At 46.9% G+C, this 15,904-nt stretch overlaps 1 protein-coding gene across 5 annotated transcripts in view; it reads right to left on the bottom strand.

The window, feature by feature from the left end:
• Nucleotides 1–15,904, bottom strand: part of CHD5 (chromodomain helicase DNA binding protein 5) — a 477,691-nt gene that overhangs the window by 447,867 nt on the left and 13,920 nt on the right. For 3 of the 5 annotated variants that reach the window (XM_063943430.1, XM_063943434.1, XM_063943433.1), the window contains exon 1: nt 8,360–8,723. The exons of 1 other annotated variant lie outside the window; for it this stretch is intronic. In XM_063943430.1, the coding sequence (XP_063799500.1) occupies nt 8,360–8,423 (64 nt within the window). In that variant the 5' untranslated portion in view covers nt 8,424–8,723. Of the gene's footprint in view, nt 1–8,359; nt 8,725–15,904 lie in introns of those variants that run through there. One more of the 5 variants, XM_063943431.1, reaches the window with a different exon arrangement.

Raw genomic sequence — 15,904 nt, 5'->3', positions numbered from 1 at the left:
TCTGGTGGGCGGGAAACCCATTCTCAGAGGAGATGTCTGGAGAAGAAGCTCACACAGCACTGGTGCAATATAAACTTGTGAGTTATAAAATACAGAGTTCCTTATAACAATGACCAGTGAGAACCGGATACTATTCCATTACGTCACAATGACTAGTGTATCGAATTACGCCTGAACTTTTTCTTGATTAAACTCAAGAATCGAGCATAATCTTTTCATGTTGTAATCTTTTTTTTTTTCCTTGTAATGATTTAATAGTGGTTGAGGAGCACTAAGGGGGTAAAAAAAAATAAGATTTTACTTACCGATAAATCTATTTCTCGGAGTCCGTAGTGGATGCTGGGGTTCCTGAAAGGACCATGGGGGGATAGCGGCTCCGCAGGAGACAGGGCACAAAAAGTAAAGCTTTTCCGATCAGGTGGTGTGCACTGGCTCCTCCCCCTATGACCCTCCTCCAGACTCCAGTTAGGTACTGTGCCCGGACGAGCGTACACAATAAGGGAGGATTTTGAATCCCGGGTAAGACTCATACCAGCCACACCAATCACACCGTACAACTTGTGATCTAAACCCAGTTAACAGTATGATAACAGCGGAGCCTCTGAAAGATGGCTTCCTTTAACAATAACCCGAATTAGTTAACAATAACTATGTACAACTTATGCAGATAATCCGCACTTGGGATGGGCGCCCAGCATCCACTACGGACTCCGAGAAATAGATTTATCGGTAAGTAAAATCTTATTTTCTCTATCGTCCTAGTGGATGCTGGGGTTCCTGAAAGGACCATGGGGATTATACCAAAGCTCCCAAACGGGCGGGAGAGTGCGGATGACTCTGCAGCACCGAATGAGAGAACTCCAGGTCCTCCTTAGCCAGAGTATCAAATTTGTAAAATTTTACAAACGTGTTCTCCCCTGACCACGTAGCTGCTCGGCAAAGTTGTAATGCCGAGACCCCTCGGGCAGCCGCCCAAGATGAGCCCACCTTCCTTGTGGAGTGGGCCTTTACAGATTTAGGCTGTGGCAAGCCTGCCACAGAATGTGCAAGTTGGATTGTGCTACAGATCCAACGAGCAATCGTCTGCTTAGACGCAGGAGCACCCATCTTGTTGGGTGCATACAATATAAACAACGAGTCAGATTTTCTGACTCCAGCTGTCCTTGCAATATATATTTTTAATGCTCTGACAACGTCCAGTAACTTGGAGTCCTCCAAGTCACTTGTAGCCGCAGGCACTACAATAGGCTGGTTCAGATGAAATGCTGACACCACCTTAGGGAGAAAATGCGGACGAGTTCGCAGTTCTGCCCTGTCCGAATGGAAAATCAGATATGGGCTTTTGTAAGATAAAGCTGCCAATTCTGACACTCTCCTGGCAGAAGCCAGGGCTAGAAGCATGGTCACTTTCCATGTGAGATATTTCAAATCCACCTTTTTTAGTGGTTCAAACCAATGAGATTTTAGGAAGTCCAAAACCACATTTAGATCCCACGGTGCCACTGGAGGCACCACAGGAGGCTGTATATGCAGCACTCCCTTAACAAAGGTCTGGACTTCAGGGACTGAAGCCAATTCTTTTTGAAAGAAAATCGACAGGGCCGAAATTTGAACCTTAATAGATCCCAATTTGAGACCCATTGACAATCCTGATTGCAGGAAATGTAGGAATCGACCCAGTTGAAATTCCTCCGTCGGAGCACTCCGATCTTCGCACCACGCAACATATTTTCGCCAAATTCGGTGATAATGTTGCACGGTTACTTCCTTCCTTGCTTTAATCAAAGTAGGAATGACTTCTTCCGGCATGCCTCTTTCCTTTAGGATCCGGCGTTCAACCGCCATGCCGTCAAACGCAGCCGCGGTAAGTCTTGAAACAGACAGGGACCCTGCTGAAGCAAGTCCCTCCTTAGAGGTAGAGGCCACGGATCTTCCGTGATCATCTCTTGAAGTTCCGGGTACCAAGTCCTCCTTGGCCAATCCGGAACCACTAGTATCGTTCTTACGCCTCTTTGCCGTATAATTCTCAATACTTTTGGTATGAGAGGCAGAGGAGGAAACACATACACCGACTGGTACACCCAAGGCGTTACCAGCGCGTCCACAGCTATTGCCTGCGGATCTCTTGACCTGGCGCAATACCTGTCCAGTTTTTTGTTGAGGCGAGACGCCATCATGTCCACCATTGGTCTTTCCCAACGGGTTACCAGCATGTGGAAGACTTCTGGATGAAGTCCCCACTCTCCCGGGTGAAGATCGTGTCTGCTGAGGAAGTCTGCTTCCCAGTTGTCCACTCCCGGGATGAACACTGCTGACAGTGCTATCACATGATTCTCTGCCCAGCGAAGAATCCTTGCAGCTTCTGCCATTGCCCTCCTGCTTCTTGTGCCGCCCTGTCTGTTCACATGGGCGACTGCCGTGATGTTGTCCGACTGGATCAATACCGGTTTTCCCTGAAGCAGAGGTTCTGCCTGGTTTAGAGCATTGTATATTGCTCTTAGTTCCAGAATGTTTATGTGAAGAGACGTTTCCAGGCTCGTCCATACTCCCTGGAAGTTTCTTCCTTGTGTGACTGCTCCCCAGCCTCTCAGGCTGGCGTCCGTGGTCACCAGGATCCAATCCTGTATGCCGAATCTGCGGCCCTCCAATAGATGAGCACTCTGCAACCACCACAGAAGAGACACCCTTGTCCTTGGAGACAGGGTTATCCGTAGGTGCATCTGAAGATGCGACCCTGACCATTTGTCCAACAGATCCCTTTGGAAAATTCTTGCGTGGAATCTGCCGAATGGAATCGCTTCGTAAGAAGCCACCATTTTTCCCAGGACTCTTGTGCATTGATGTACAGACACCTTTCCTGGTTTTAGGAGGTTCCTGACAAGCTCGGATAACTCCTTGGCTTTTTCCTCCGGGAGAAAAACCTTTTTCTGAACCGTGTCCAGAATCATCCCTAGGAACAGCAGACGAGTTGTCGGCATTAACTGGGATTTTGGAATATTCAGAATCCACCCGTGCTGTTTTAGCACTTCTTGAGACAGTGCTAATCCCATCTCTAGCTGTTCTCTGGACCTCGCCCTTATTAGGAGATCGTCCAAGTATGGGATAATTAATACGCCTTTTCTTCGAAGAAGAATCATCATCTCGGCCATTACCTTTGTAAAGATCCGAGGTGCCGTGGACAATCCGAACGGCAGCGTCTGAAACTGATAGTGACAGTTTTGTACAACGAACCTGAGGTACCCCTGGTGTGAGGGGTAAATTGGAACGTGGAGATACGCATCCTTGATGTCCAAGGATACCATAAAGTTCCCCTCTTCCAGGTTCGCTATCACTGCTCTGAGTGACTCCATTTTGAACTTGAACTTCTTTATGTACAGGTTCAAGGACTTCAGATTTAGAATAGGCCTTACCGAGCCATCCGGCTTCGGTACCACAAAAAGAGTGGAATAATACCCCTTCCCTTGTTGCAGAAGAGGTACCTTGACTATCACCTGCTGAGAGTACAGCTTGTGAATGGCTCTCCAACACCGTCTCCCTTTCGGAGGGGGACGTTGGTAAAGCAGACCTCAGGAAACGGCGAGGTGGATCTGTCTCTAATTCCAACCTGTATCCCTGAGATATTATCTGCAGGATCCAGGGATCTACTTGCGAGTGAGCCCACTGCGCGCTGTAATTTTTGAGACGACCGCCCACCGTCCCCGAGTCCGCTTGAGAAGCCCCAGCGTCATGCTGAGGCTTTTGTAGAAGCCGGGGAGGGCTTCTGATCCTGGGAAGGAGCTGCGTGTTGCTGTCTCTTCCCTCGACCTTTGCCTCGTGGCAAATATGAATAGCCCTTTGCTCTCTTATTTTTAAAGGAACGAAAGGGCTGCGGTTGAAAAGTCGGTGCCTTTTTCTGTTGGGGAGTGACTTGAGGTAGAAAGGTGGATTTCCCGGCTGTAGCCGTGGCCACCAAATCTGATAGACCGACTCCAAATAACTCCTCCCCCTTATACGGCAAAACTTCCATATGCCGTTTTGAATCCGCATCGCCTGTCCACTGTCGCGTCCATAAAGCTCTTCTGGCCGAAATGGACATAGCACTTACCCGTGATGCCAGTGTGCATATATCCCTCTGTGCATCACGCATATAAAGAAATGCATCCTTTATTTGTTCTAACGACAGTAGAATATTGTCCCTGTCCAGGGTATCAATATTTTCAATCAGGGATTCTGACCAACTACCCCCGCACTGCCCATCCAGGCAGTTGCTACAGCTGGTCGTAGTATAACACCTGCATGTGTGTATATACTTTTTTGGATATTTTCCATCCTCCTATCTGATGGATCTTTAAGTGCGGCCGTCTCAGGAGAGGGTAACGCCACTTGTTTAGATAAGCGTGTTAGCGCCTTGTCCACCCTAGGAGGTGTTTCCCAGCGCTCCCTAACCTCTGGCGGGAAAGGGTATAATGCCAATAATTTCTTTGAAATTATCAGCTTTTTATCAGGGGCAACCCACGCTTCATTACACACGTCATTTAGTTCTTCTGATTCAGGAAAAACTATAGGTAGTTTTTTCATACCCCACATAATACCCTGTTTAGTGGTACCTGTAGTATCAGCTAAATGTAACGCCTCCTTCATTGCCAAAATCATATAACGTGTGGCCCTACTGGAAAATACGGTTGATTCGTCACCGTCACCACTGGAGTCATCGCCTGTGTCTGGGTCTGTGTCGACCGACTGAGGCAAAGGGCGTTTCACAGCCCTTGACGGTGTTTGAGTCGCCTGGACAGGCACTAATTGATTGTCCGGCCGTCTCATGTCGTCAAACGACTGCTTTAGCGTGTTGACACTATCCCGTAGTTCCATAAATAAAGGCATCCATTCTGGTGTCGACCCCCTAGGAGGTGACATCCCCATATTTGGCAATTGCTCCGCCTCCACACCAATATCGTCCTCATACATGTCGACACACACGTACCGACACACAGCAGACACACAGGGAATGCTCCTAATGAAGACAGGACCCACTAGCCCTTTGGGGAGACAGAGGGAGAGTTTGCCAGCACACACCAAAAGCGCTATATATATATCAGGGATAGCCTTATAATAAGTGCTCCCCTATAGCTGCTTTGTTATATAAAAATATCGCCATAAATTTGCCCCCCCTCTCTGTTTTACCCTGTTTCTGTAGTGCAGTGCAGGGGAGAGACCTGGGAGCCGTCCTGACCAGCGGAGCTGTGAGAGGAAATGGCGCCGTGTGCTGAGGAGATAGGCCCCGCCCCTTTTCCGGCGGGCTCGTCTCCCGCTATTTTGAGAAATCAGGCAGGGGTTAAATATCTCCATATAGCCTCTAGGGCTATATGTGAGGTATTTTTAGCCTTTATAGGTACTCATTTTGCCTCCCAGGGCGCCCCCCTCCCAGCGCCCTGCACCCTCAGTGACTGCCGTGTGAAGTGTGCTGAGAGGAAAATGGCGCACAGCTGCAGTGCTGTGCGCTACCTTTAGAAGACTGCAGGAGTCTTCAGCCGCCGATTCTGGACCTCTTCTGTCTTCAGCATCTGCAAGGGGGCCGGCGGCGCGGCTCCGGTGACCATCCAGGCTGTACCTGTGATCGTCCCTCTGGAGCTTGATGTCCAGTAGCCAAGAAGCCAATCCATCCTGCACGCAGGTGAGTTGACTCCTTCTCCCCTCAGTCCCTCGCTGCAGTGATCCTGTTGCCAGCAGGAATCACTGTAACATAAAAAACCTAGCTAAACTTTCTCTAAGCAGCTCTTTAGGAGAGCCACCTAGATTGCACCCTTCTCGGCCGGGCACAAAAATCTAACTGGAGTCTGGAGGAGGGTCATAGGGGGAGGAGCCAGTGCACACCACCTGATCGGAAAAGCTTTACTTTTTGTGCCCTGTCTCCTGCGGAGCCGCTATCCCCCCATGGTCCTTTCAGGAACCCCAGCATCCACTAGGACGATAGAGAAAGACAAATTTTAATGAACGTAATTAAGGCCTCCTAACCCTTTTTTTTCGAAGGAAAGCTACACAACCCTGCGTTGATGCTTGTTTATAATGCAACTATACAGCAGCAGCACATGGAAGTTTCAAATGTGTACTTACAAAGTTACATGCAATAAAAAAAAATTAAGGGGTCTATTTACTATGCCTTGGAGAGAGATAAAGTACCAGCCAGTCAGCTCCTAACTGCCATGTTACATGCTGGGTCTTAAAAATGACAGAAGCTGGTTTTTACTTTGGGGGACATTTACTAAGCAGTGATAAGAGCAGAGAAGCGAGCCAGTGGAGAAGTTGCCCATGGCAACCAATCAGCACTGAAGTAACATCTAGAATTTGTATACTATAAAATTATACAGAGCAACTGATTGGTTGATGGTGCAACTTCTCCAGTGGCTCACTTCTCCGTTCTTATCACTGCTTAGTAAATGTCCCTTTATCTCTGTCCACTTTAACTCAGTCCAAGGCTTAATAAAAGGACACCAGTACTTAAATATGGGGGGGGGAGGGGGGGGTTCTACCAGGGAAATAATGGTATAATGGGTAGATATGTTTAGGAACTAGATGTGTACAATGAACAAGCTATTTTATTTTTAGCCTAAAGACTCATTATTTCAATACAAGAGCTGCTTATAAAAAAAAAAAAAAGAGAAAATCAAATCAGACAGACGTTACGTGACCACAAACAGGCTCCCACCTCCTGGCATTGTTACGTCACAATGGAATTGCTATGCCATAGCTATAACACAAACATGAATTGGGAGAGGTCCATGATGCAGCAATATTGATTCCAGCCTTAATTTGGACATAATAATTCTCTAATATTTAGATTTTTCTTTTAATTAAGTAAAAAAAAGAAGAAAGTGATGTCAAGTTCGATAAAACATAAACACAGTTGCAATTAATGGTTAAATAAACCGGTCTGTAAAACTTATCAAGGTCGCCTCAACGTACCCCCCAACCTATTTATGTTATCATTTTGCAGGAGAAGTTCTCAAGTTTCAAACCCCGTTTAAACCTTTTCTTTTTGCTATGGATCATTAAAGAAAAATCAATGCACTCCCTGTATTTCCTGAGTGGTGGAAGACGGCTAGGCCCCACTCTTGTGTGATTGTACTCTGATTGCGATGTCCTTTTTTTTTTTGGGATATCTACGCACATGGAGGAACTCAGGCGTGGTTATGTCAGAGACGCCGAATCAGTGTGCCCAGCATTAATGTATTGGAAAGAGAAGGAAACACAGGATCAGCTTTTATAACACATATTGCAAAAAAAAAAAACCTATGTTACACCCAACCTTTGCAATGCCCATTGGCAGTATTGGGTCAAGTCAGGGGCTTGTCTCTATTAATTCTGGGTGGGAACATGGAATAATAATGAAGTACTTGCAAAATAATATTATGATCCCTCTCTCTCTCTATATATGTATATATATATATATATATATATCTGTAAAGCGCTGCCGAATATGTGTGCGCTATATAAGTAACAGGTAATAAATAAATAACCGTGTATATTCAAGAGCAAAGATGTCGCAGTTTATGCTAAAAAAAAAATCAACATGGCATAACAATGCACAGATGATTCCTCCCATTGCACGCTTGCCCAACCAGATCAGCGCCAACACAGCTGGTTCCGTACATGGCATCGGAGCATTTGAATCCAATAATGTCATTTGCACCCCCAGTAATGTCATTTGCACCCCCAGTAATGACACTTGGGTTAGAGGCAGGAGGGAAGCTGGTGTGACAGGCTGCACCAGTGCTAATTAGCAGGATGCTGAGACAAATACACACACAGTTAGCCCACTGACATCCACAGCCCTACTACAGTATGTGCATAAATTAGGTGCATACAGTAATACAAAGCAGCTCACAGCCATTATCCCCTTCCCCACACACACACACACACACCTCTCTGTCTATCTGTTGATCTATATAAACCCTGCCAAAATAAAATATATAAATAATAAAGCCCATCCACAGACACAAAAGAAATCCCAGCAAAGGAAGAAAGTGTGCAGGAATATGCATGCATGCTGCCCATCCTGCATGCATGTGTACGGGCACCCTAATGACTTGTCCCCCAGGGCTGGGAATACTAACAAATGATTTAGAATGTGCGAGTGTGTGCCTGGGGTTCTCGGAGGCGCCCTTCTGCACGGGGATTTTCCACCGCGCAAAACTTTAAAACTGGAGAACAATCCTGAGAGAGAGTGTGTGTGTTTCCCGTGCCCTCCCTTGTCGTTCTGCAGCCGGCTGTTGCCACCCACCAACCACCACCACCTTGCCCGGTGCCCTCTCCAGCACTGACCCCCTTTTGTTTCTCCCCCCGTGCATGCAGTGCCCAAGGAGGAGCAGTAAACCTCCCCTACCTGACATGTCTTCATTGTCCATATCCTCCATCGGGTCCTCTTCATTCCCCAGTGGCCCTCTCATTGCTGCCTCTCCCCCGGATTCTGCAGCTTATTTCGCAATCTTGGTCCTTTCTGTGCCCCCCAAAAGCGCTCCAAGTATTAACCCATAAGGTGCCAGTGGGCTGCAAGCCTGGGGTGGCTGTGAGCAGGGTGAGGTTAGCAGGGAAGATGGCTGCCTATTCCTCTCCCTAGCCTTCTAGTTGTTTTTTTTTTATATTTAAGGAAAAACTATCCCCCCTTTCTCTCTCTCCCTCTCTCACTGCCCAAATCCCTCAGCCTGGAAAGAAGAGAGGGAGAGAGAAAGAGACAAAAATGGAATACACATGCCCAGATTGTGACGTCCAGTCTGGTTGCCGTGGCAACCACATCCCATCATTTTGGCAGAACTAGTTAGTAGTGATGCCAGGGATGACCAAGTTCAGGACTAGTTAGCTCTGCAAGGGAAGGGGCAGGGGGCTTATCCCCTAGCACTTCTGAGGGGGACAATAGATATATTATAATGATGGTGAGGATGATGATGATGATTCTGCATGCAGGCATATAGGTAAATCAGTGCACAATGATAATAAGATATGTAGGTGTACAGATGGGTGCACTGCAGGGTCAGGGCAACTTGTGCAGAAGTTACACTGCCTGCATCACTGTACAAGCAGCACTCACAGTGCTGTGCTGTAAGCCACCACTGCTCCGGCTACAGCCCTGGGCTGCATGGGGTTAACAGTGTGCTGAATATATTCAATAATGCCCAAACAAAACATAATCTTCAGAACTACAACTCCTCTTATTCCCACCAACAGACTTGTCATTGCAATAAATCTAACACATGCATATGTATATTACATACAGTATAATCACATACATACACTAAGCACCTGGGCATGTGTACCTGGAGATAGTCTGTTGGTAAACTTGCATTTAGTACTGTACGTAGTGGTACTTTGTGACCTCTTATGCTTGCCATACATTTGTACAACCAGCATATGATCCGATTCCACAGCTAATTTCCCTTCAATCCCCCCGGGATCCCCTGGCGCACAATATATATATATTTATTTATTTTTTACATACGATGAGGCATACGATCTGCCGTACAATCGTATGCCTCACTTTAATCATGTGATCACTAAAAAAAAAAAATATTATTTAAAAGGACGCTGGTCGTATGCACCATCCTACGATGCATCGTATGTGCATACGATGTGCAAACGATTACGACGGATAATATGGCCTGCACATATGATCTGAGGATGCGACATTAGACCCATGGGGCCGCGCATCGTAATTGTATGCAAAACACTTACGATGTACATACGATGCAGAAAAGTCGTATATGAGGGCGCTCTAGTGTATGGCCAGCATTACACTTCACACTGGCTCGTTAACCATACAGCTGCTGAACTTGGGGTATGATTTTGAGGTGACAGTAAAGCACATAAGAGCAAATAACCGTCCACCTGCACCACTACACCTGGATCTACCTGTCCAGTTTCATGGCCTACATGCAATAGCTGCCAGTATTTACCCTGCATGCAAAAATAAATAGATATACTGTATTTGTAGCCTTTGCAATGTAGCATGGTTTGTCCAGGTACAAAGTGACTTTTTTGCTCTCTTACAGCTCAGAATCACCTTTCACAATGGTTCTTATGAAACAACGCATGTGCTACTAGAGTTAAAAAAAAAAAAATTGGACCAATGCATCACAATTATTTATTAAATGTTTCATCGGGACTAAATAACTTGAGAGTACTCTCATTTTAAGCAGGTCCTATAGAAATATATCATTGGTATTTATGTGCCACCTTGCTTTGTAGCTGACTGCTATAAGATTAAACCTATACTTTTCACCTTCTAAAAATCCTAAAAAAAAAATTAAAAAAGAGAGAGAGTGTGAGAGAGATGCACAGTAAAAGAAGTAACAGGAAGATATTGTACTGTGCAGCCTGGTCACCCAGTACCTCCGTAAGGACAGTGTTCTGGCACTAAGCACTGAGCTCAGTGTCTTTCAGCTTAGCACTGTTATAGGATGCCATCTTTCCAACAAGCCAGTTCCTAATAGGTATGCCTTACTAGAGCTGTCAATTCTAATATGGGGTCAATTTAATTGTTTTATGTTCTCGCCCCCCACTATATGCCGCACTTACAGTACCACCAGATTGCCAGATGTTTATATTACAATACTACCCCGTAGGGCTGCAAACAAAAATCAGCAAGACCTTGATGAAATCAGGCTGTGAAGGTGGCGAGATCTGCTGCCGTCTAACAGACAAATCTGGGTTTGGCTGATGAACCTAAAGGGCCCTACACACTGGGCAGTTTCTTCACTCCTCCCATCACCCGGCCCCATAGCGCTGCATGCTAATATGGACGAGATTGTCCATATTGGCCCGCATGTTTAAACAAGCCGGCACCAGCGATGAACGAGCGCGGGGCTGTGCATCGTTCATCGTTGGTGCCTACACACTGACAGATATGAACAGTATCTCGGTCATTAATGAATGAGATCATTCATACTGTATCTTTCAGTGTAATCGGCCAGTGTGTAGGGACCATTAGTTCCAAGGAAGGGAAACCTTAATGTTCCACCATATAAGGACATTCTAGAGCATTGCATGCTGAGACCTTTGTGGCAATGACGGCTCTTTCCTGTTTCAGCATGATGCTGCCATTGTGACCAAAAGGTTCATAAAAAAATGGTTTGTAGAATTTGGTGTAAAAGGACTTGACTGCCCACAGAGCCTTGCTGGCCTCAAGCACACTGAATACCTTTAGGTGAATGGAACACTCGCTGAGATGAGGAGAGTATATTTACTAAGCGTCAGTTTGCTGAAGCGTCAGTTTGCGGTCTGCGGTAGACCGCGAGGTTAAGTGGGGCCAACCACAAGAGTGACCCCACTTAACCTTGCGGTCTACCGCAGACCGCAAAGTTCCCACCATTGGATATAATGGAGCGCCTCTGTGCTACATTGTATCTATAGTGCGCAGCCTGTCATGATCCGGGTATCTGGACGCCATTTCTTACCCATCAGATGCCTCCTAAGGCTGGCTCAGCGCTCCAGGACCGGATCCCATCTGTTATCCTGATGTGTACATTCCTGTATCCTCTCCTGTCACTCTGGGACGCTGTCACAGTAAACGCCATATTACACCTGGCATGGCGTCTCCCGCGGCCTCCGCCGCCGTCCCTGAACTTCTGCATGCAGAGTGTCTGAGTGGCGATTACGTCAGCCGCGGCCTCCGCTGTGTCCGCGTGGTTGGATGTGCATCTGTCAGCTTGGCGCCTCCTGTCTCCGGTGGCCGGCGCCGCCATTACTGTTTTCATTACCACATGGATTACAAACCAAACTTCCCTCCAAGTGTCTGCATGGGCGCAGCCATCTTGGATTCTGTCAGCTGATCATTTCCACCAATCTGTTCTCAGTATTGATAATCTGCATAATTGCCTAGCCAATCCCTTCCTTGCTGCAGGTATAAATACACTGTGCCTGAGCAAGGAAGGCGTCAGTGCTTTGGTTGTCAAACCTAGTTCCTGTTTGTCTCTCTCCTGTGATTGTCTTCCAGGTTCCAGCTCCTGTCTCAAGACTTCCTCCATAGAGACCCGCACCAGCATTCCACCTGCGGTGTAGCCTGACTCTCCAATCCATTGTGGATTCATCTGTTTCCAGCTACAACATTACCTGCTTCCAGCTCAGCTTCCAGCAGAGTACAGCTTCCCTTAAAGGGCCGGTGTCCTTTCTACACTTTACCACTCTCCACCGGTATTATTATTTCTCCGCTCTCAAGTTCTACATTTCAGTTCATATTTCATCGCTCCCAAGTTCATTTATTATTTAACTGGTTCCAGCCAGTATCCACTCCGTGCTAACAACAGTCTGGTTCCAGCCAGTATCCACAGCAGCTGTTTTATCTTCAGCAACCCAGCTTTTCCTGGAACACCAGCTGGCACAATCCTGGGTTATCTCCATTGCTACAGTCGGGCCTGGTAAGGACTTTCCATCTAGAAGATCATAAGAACTATCTCACACTACCAGTGCCCTGTGGCTCCTGCCATCCTGTAGTACCCAGGAACTGTATTTATTCTTTGCTGACTTTTACGTTTTCTTTTACTGCTGCTGTGTTGCGGAGTTGTCATAATAAACATCATTGACTTTTATCCAAGTTGTCGTGGTCACGCCTTCGGGCAGTTATTATTCATGTTACTTACATGTTCAGGGGTCTGATACAACCTCCCAGGTTCCGGTACATCTCAGCCCCTACAACTGAGGCTGCCTCCCGTCAGCTCAGGCCCTCAGTTGTGACAGTAAGCACTGACCTAATGAATCCAGCCGGAGACCAGGATCAAGCGGCCAGGCCGATGCAAGAACTGGCAGCCCGACTAGAACATCAGGAGGCTGCACAGGGCCACATCATCCGCTGTCTCCAGGATCTCTCTACTCGGCTGGATGGGATTCAGACAACTCTCCGTGGATCAGGCGCGTCTGGTGCGTCAACCACAGTGACTCCAGCTATAACCCCACCCACCTTACCCATTTCTGCTCCACGTCTTCATCTTCCAACGCCAGCAAAATTTGACGGATCTCCAAGATTCTGCAGGGGATTTCTCAACCAGTGTGAGATTCAGTTTGAGCTACAACCTGGCAATTTTCCCAGTGACCGTACAAAAATTGCCTACATTATTTCTCTTCTCAGTGGCTCAGCCCTTGATTGGGCATCACCGTTATGGGAGAGGTCCGACACCCTGCTATCTTCCTACACTGCCTTCGTGTCAACATTCAGGCGCATCTTCGACGAGCCAGGCCGGGTAACCTCAGCTTCATCCGAGATTCTCCGTTTACGCCAGGGGTCACGTACTGTAGGACAATATCTGATACAGTTCCAGATCCTGGCATCCGAACTGGCATGGAACGACGAGGCCCTGTATGCTGCATTCTGGCATGGCTTATCTGAGCGTATTAAAGATGAGTTAGCTACCAGAGACTTACCTTCTAAGTTAGATGAGCTAATCTCACTCTGCACGAAAGTTGATTTACGTTTCAGAGAGAGAGCAACTGAGCGTGGAAGATCATCTGCTCCAAAATCTTCTGCTCCTCCTCCTCGTCAACTGTCACCATCTAAAGATGAGCCCATGCAACTTGGCCGTTCCCGTTTAACTCCTGCTGAGCGCCGAAGACGTCTCTCCGAGTTTCTCTGTCTCTATTGTGCAGCTCCGTCTCACACCATTAATGCCTGTCCCAAACGTCCGGGAAACTCCAAATCCTAGCTCGCCAAGGAGAGGGCGGGCTAGGAGTAATGATCTCCTCTCCATCTCCTCAAGATTGTAATCTCCCAGTCTCGCTTCAAGTTGCTCAACGTTATCGGAACGTCATTGCCCTCCTTGATTCCGGAGCAGCTGGGAACTTTATTACCGAAGCCTATGTTAAACGGTGGTCCCTACCCACCGAGAGACTTCCTTCGTCCATTTCTTTAACTGCCGTGGATGGCAGCAAAATTTTTGATGCAGTTATTTCTTTAAGGACTCTACCAGTTCGTCTGAGAGTGGGAGTTCTTCATTCCGAACTTATTTCTTTTTTAGTGATTCCAAGAGCCACACATCCTGTGGTCCTGGGCCTTCCATGGCTCCGCCTTCACAATCCTACAATTGATTGGACGACTACGCAAATCCTGGCATGGGGTTCTTCCTGTGCTGAGACATGTTTGTTTAAAGTATTGCCTGTCTGTTCTTCCTCCCCCAGGTCGTCTGATGTTCCACCTCCTCCATATCAAGATTTCACGGATGTGTTCAGTAAAGCTTCTGCTGATATCCTTCCTCCTCATAGAGAATGGGACTGTCCGATTGATCTCGTTCCAGGGAAGGTTCCACCTCGAGGCCGAACTTATCCGTTGTCTCTGCCTGAGACGCATTCTATGGAGGAATATATTAAAGAGAACCTAGCAAAGGGGTTCATTCGACCTTCTTCTTCTCCAGCCGGCGCAGGCTTCTTTTTTGTAAAAAAGAAAGATGGTGGTCTGCGGCCGTGCATCGACTACAGAGGTTTGAACGACATTACCATCAAGAACCGTTATCCTTTACCCCTGATTACTGAGCTCTTTGACAGAGTTAGCGGAGCTACCATCTTTACAAAGCTGGACTTGCGAGGTGCATACAATCTCATCCGGATCCGTGAGGGTGACGAGTGGAAGACCGCCTTTAACACCCGTGACGGACATTATGAGTACCTCGTCATGCCCTTCGGATTGAGCAATGCTCCAGCTGTCTTCCAGCATTTTGTCAATGAGATCTTCAGAGACATTCTATACCGTCATGTCGTGGTCTATCTAGACGATATCCTCATTTTTGCCAACGATTTAGAGGAACATCGTTTTTGGGTTAAAGAGGTTCTGTCCCGTCTCCGTGTCAATCATCTCTATTGCAAATTAGAAAAATGCGTCTTTGAAGTCAAGTCCATTCCGTTTCTAGGGTACATTGTGTCCGGTTCCGGACTAGAGATGGATCCTGAGAAACTACAAGCAATTCAAAATTGGCCGGTACCCTTAACCCTCAAAGGGGTCCAGAGGTTCTTAGGGTTCGCCAACTATTACCGAAAGTTTATACGAGACTTTTCCACCATTGTGGCGCCTATTACTGCTTTCACTAAGAAGGGTGCTAACCCGTCCAAGTGGTCTGAAGAAGCCATGCAAGCATTTCATCTTTTAAAACAAAGGTTCATCTCTGCGCCTGTTCTGAAACAGCCTGACATCGACTCTCCTTTCATCTTAGAGGTGGATGCCTCCTCCGTTGGAGTAGGAGCGGTGTTATCTCAGAGGGCTAAAGATGGCCATTTACACCCTTGCAGTTTCTTCTCCCGGAAGTTCTCCCCAGCTGAGCGCAACTATGCCATTGGCGACCAGGAGTTGCTAGCCATCAAGCTCGCTCTAGAAGAGTGGAGGTATCTGTTGGAGGGAGCTTCTCATTCAATCACCATACTTACAGACCACAAGAACCTTTTATACCTGAAGGGCGCACAATGGGGTATATTTACTAAGCTCCCGATTTTGACCGAGATGGCGTTTTTTCTTCAAAGTGTCATCTCGGTCATTTACTAAACACTAATCACGGCAGTGATGAGGTCATTCGTATTTTTTTGCTAGTCCAAGTTCAAAATTACGAATGAATACACCATCGGTCAAATTACGCCTGTTTAGATATGAATCTCGGTCATTTACTAACCATTCGTAATTGCATTTGCTGCCGCGAAAATGATTTCGCGGCCGCGAAAAATTACGATTCGCATTTTTTTCCTAAAAAAAAAACGCGCCAGCCTTTGAAAACCGCGTTTACATGTGAACTTAATTATCCATTACTCACACCTGTTTTTTTGGGCCTATAAAAGTGTTTCAGGCACATTCTGAACTACTCTCACTCTGAAATGGCGGCTGTAGTGTGTGGCAATGGTTTTTTGTTGGCTGTGGGATACGTTAGACTGCTCCATGAGGCTTCCAGGAATCAGGACCAGGTAAGTGAAC

Source organism: Pseudophryne corroboree, chromosome 10 (assembly GCF_028390025.1).
Source record: "Pseudophryne corroboree isolate aPseCor3 chromosome 10, aPseCor3.hap2, whole genome shotgun sequence".
NCBI classification, from domain to species: domain Eukaryota; kingdom Metazoa; phylum Chordata; class Amphibia; order Anura; family Myobatrachidae; genus Pseudophryne; species Pseudophryne corroboree.
This window is presented reverse-complemented; position numbering and strand designations above follow the sequence as displayed.